Source organism: Pteropus vampyrus, unplaced genomic scaffold, assembly GCF_000151845.1.
Source record: "Pteropus vampyrus isolate Shadow unplaced genomic scaffold, Pvam_2.0 Scaffold343, whole genome shotgun sequence".
NCBI classification, from domain to species: Eukaryota; Metazoa; Chordata; class Mammalia; order Chiroptera; family Pteropodidae; genus Pteropus; species Pteropus vampyrus.
This window is the reverse complement of record NW_011889124.1, coordinates 751291-753676: the sequence shown is the minus strand read 5'-3', so window position 1 is coordinate 753676 and position 2386 is coordinate 751291. Positions and strand designations below refer to the sequence as shown.

Sequence of the window (2386 nt, the reverse complement as noted above, 5' to 3'; positions counted from 1 at the left end):
CGGAAAGTTTGCAGCATTGCCGAGCAGCGCAGGGAAGGCCCGACCGGCCGTGGACCCGGCACCTGCCGCTCGGCCGGGATTAGGGCGCACCTGGGGGGCGCGGGGGGCGCGGGGGCCGCGGTCGAGCCCGCCCGCTCCGGCCCAGGCGCGGGGCAGGGCTCCCAGGGGCCGCCCTTGGCGGGGCCGGGCCAGGGGCCTTTGTTCGCGGCTCAGAGCCCCCAGGCTCCAAAACCCGCGCCGGGCTGCGGGGAGCGAGCGAGGGTGCGCGGGCGCCGCCGCTAATTGCTGCTAATTTTGTTTCATTAACTTTATTTACTCTTGAACCCCTTAATTGTTTCCCATTTATTTTTAGTAATTTTATAATGCGCTAATAATCCCCCTCAGTCTGCGGACGCCTCCACCCGCTCCCCTCTCCTCCCTCGCTCCCCCTCCCTCCGTGAGGCCGCCCAGGCTTCTCCGCCGGGCCCGCTGGCTTGGCGGGGTGCAGCGGCCCGGCACAGAGGAGCCGGGGCGGGGACGTGGGGATCGCCGGCCCTAACCTCCGGAGCTCTGCAGGCAGGGTTGAGGGCCAGGACAAAGGCTGGACTCCGTGCCCCAGGGCCGAGGCCCTGGCCTGAGCTGCTCCTCCCGGATGAGGGACCACTGAGGCCCAGAGAGGAAACGGAACTTGCCTAAAGTCACACAGCGTCCCAGTGGCCGCCCTGGGGCGAGGCAGGGCTGGGCCGGCCCCCTTTTCCTGGTTCCTCTGTGACCCGAGCTGAGCTGAGCGCGGCTCAGGCTTCGGGCCGGGCTGAGCGGGGACTCGATTTACCGATTTACCGCTGCTCAACGCCTTCCCGCCTTCCCGCCTTCCCGGGGGAGCCGGTGTCCCCGCGGCCCCGCCCCCGGCCCCAGGACTCAGCCCTGCGCCTTGCCTGTTATTAGACAGCTCGCGGGACTGTCTGCGGGCCGCCTCTTTCCTGCTAATTATCACCTTATGAAAAGTGTTTCATTAAGAAACTCTGCTTTTGATTAATTATCGACAGAATGCTGACCAGAAAGAAATGAAATTAATCTCTGACCCCGTCTGGGTAACACTGGAAATTCATCACATATCCTTTTAATATTGAAACACAGCGCAGAATTTTAATAGAAAATATTGTTTTTCCAAACCTCCAGTCTTTATTAATGGCCCTGGGCAGGGAAGGATATTGCTGGCGATACAGCAGTCTTTGTTCACTTTGAATTTATTAAGCAGAATGCACTTCATTTTCAAACATTTTACTGTTTCTTTTTAATTTCACTCAGTGTAAGTACAGAATAAAACCTTTTTAAACATTTAAGATATTGAAAACCCATATACGGATGTATAACGGGAATGCTCGGCCATCAAATAAATTTAAGTAGAAGCAATTGTAATTTCAAGCACCCCAGTTTTATCCCCTTCAGATATTAAGGCGCTATCAGTGAGCATCGCATGGAAGTGTGGAGGGGAGGCTTGGAGGCCCCTGGCCCCAGGGGCCTCCCAGTGAAACCAGCCCAGGGGCGTAGGGCAGGCAGTCCCTGCAGACCCCTGGGCTGCAGCCGCTGGGTCCTCGACCCCAGGGCACCACTCTCGGAGGCCCGCGTGCTAGTCGGAGAGGTGGCCTCGCCTACCCCCCCTGTCCATTCCGCCGAGGGCCCGCCCTCCCCCTCCAACAGGACTTGGGGCTCTCTGGAACCCGAGGGCCCCCTACCCCAGCCGAGGCGCCTCAGGCCTGCCCCACCGTCTTGGGCCCTGGGAGTTTGCAGGCCTGGGAGCGGAGGCCCCCTGAGATCATGGCCTCCTCCTTCCGGGCCAGCTGCTGCCGGTGGGGCTGGGCTGAGGGCACCTATCCTCAGCCCCAACCCCCCCAGCACGACTCTTCCGTGGTCCCCTTTCCCGAGGAATCCAAGCCCCACATTTAATGAGTCGTGAAGTGTGAGAACTTCCTGAGACCTCAGCCTCCTCTGATGCCAATTCCAGATGTGCAAGGTGGGAGGGGCTGGTCCTCCGCCAGCTCGGATCCGGCCACTCCGGGCTGACCGACGTGTCCAGGATCCACATTCCAGAATGCGGGCCTGAAATGGAAACAAGCACCTTCTCCACTGATAAATTACTCTTTTTATTTCTTGTAACGTTCCTGGTGCCCTATTTCACGGCACCAACAAACAGAATATTACTTTTAAAACACTATGAAATACCAGGTCCTGTCCTCCGTGCTATTTCGGGGGAATCCCATTTTCGATGGCTAGTGAGACGCGCCAGCGTTTCTTTAGGGGGCTGATTCGTGGCTCCGTGGGAGGAGGAGGAAAATTCTCAGGGACTGTCTTGGCATTCCAGAGAGGCTTGCTGGCGTCGGGGTCACACACACTGGTGTTCATTCAC

The 2386-nt window shown here is 58.8% G+C and overlaps 1 protein-coding gene across 1 annotated transcript in view; it reads left to right on the top strand.

Moving 5' to 3' along the window:
- Positions 1–1926, top strand: part of UNCX (UNC homeobox) — a gene marked incomplete at its 5' end in the record, with an annotated part of 10852 nt that extends 8926 nt beyond the window's left edge. The window contains one exon of the mRNA XM_023522376.1: positions 1681–1926. Coding sequence (XP_023378144.1) covers positions 1681–1926 — 246 coding nt within the window. The remainder of the gene's footprint in view (positions 1–1680) is intronic.
- Between the last annotated feature and the right edge of the window lie 460 nt (positions 1927–2386).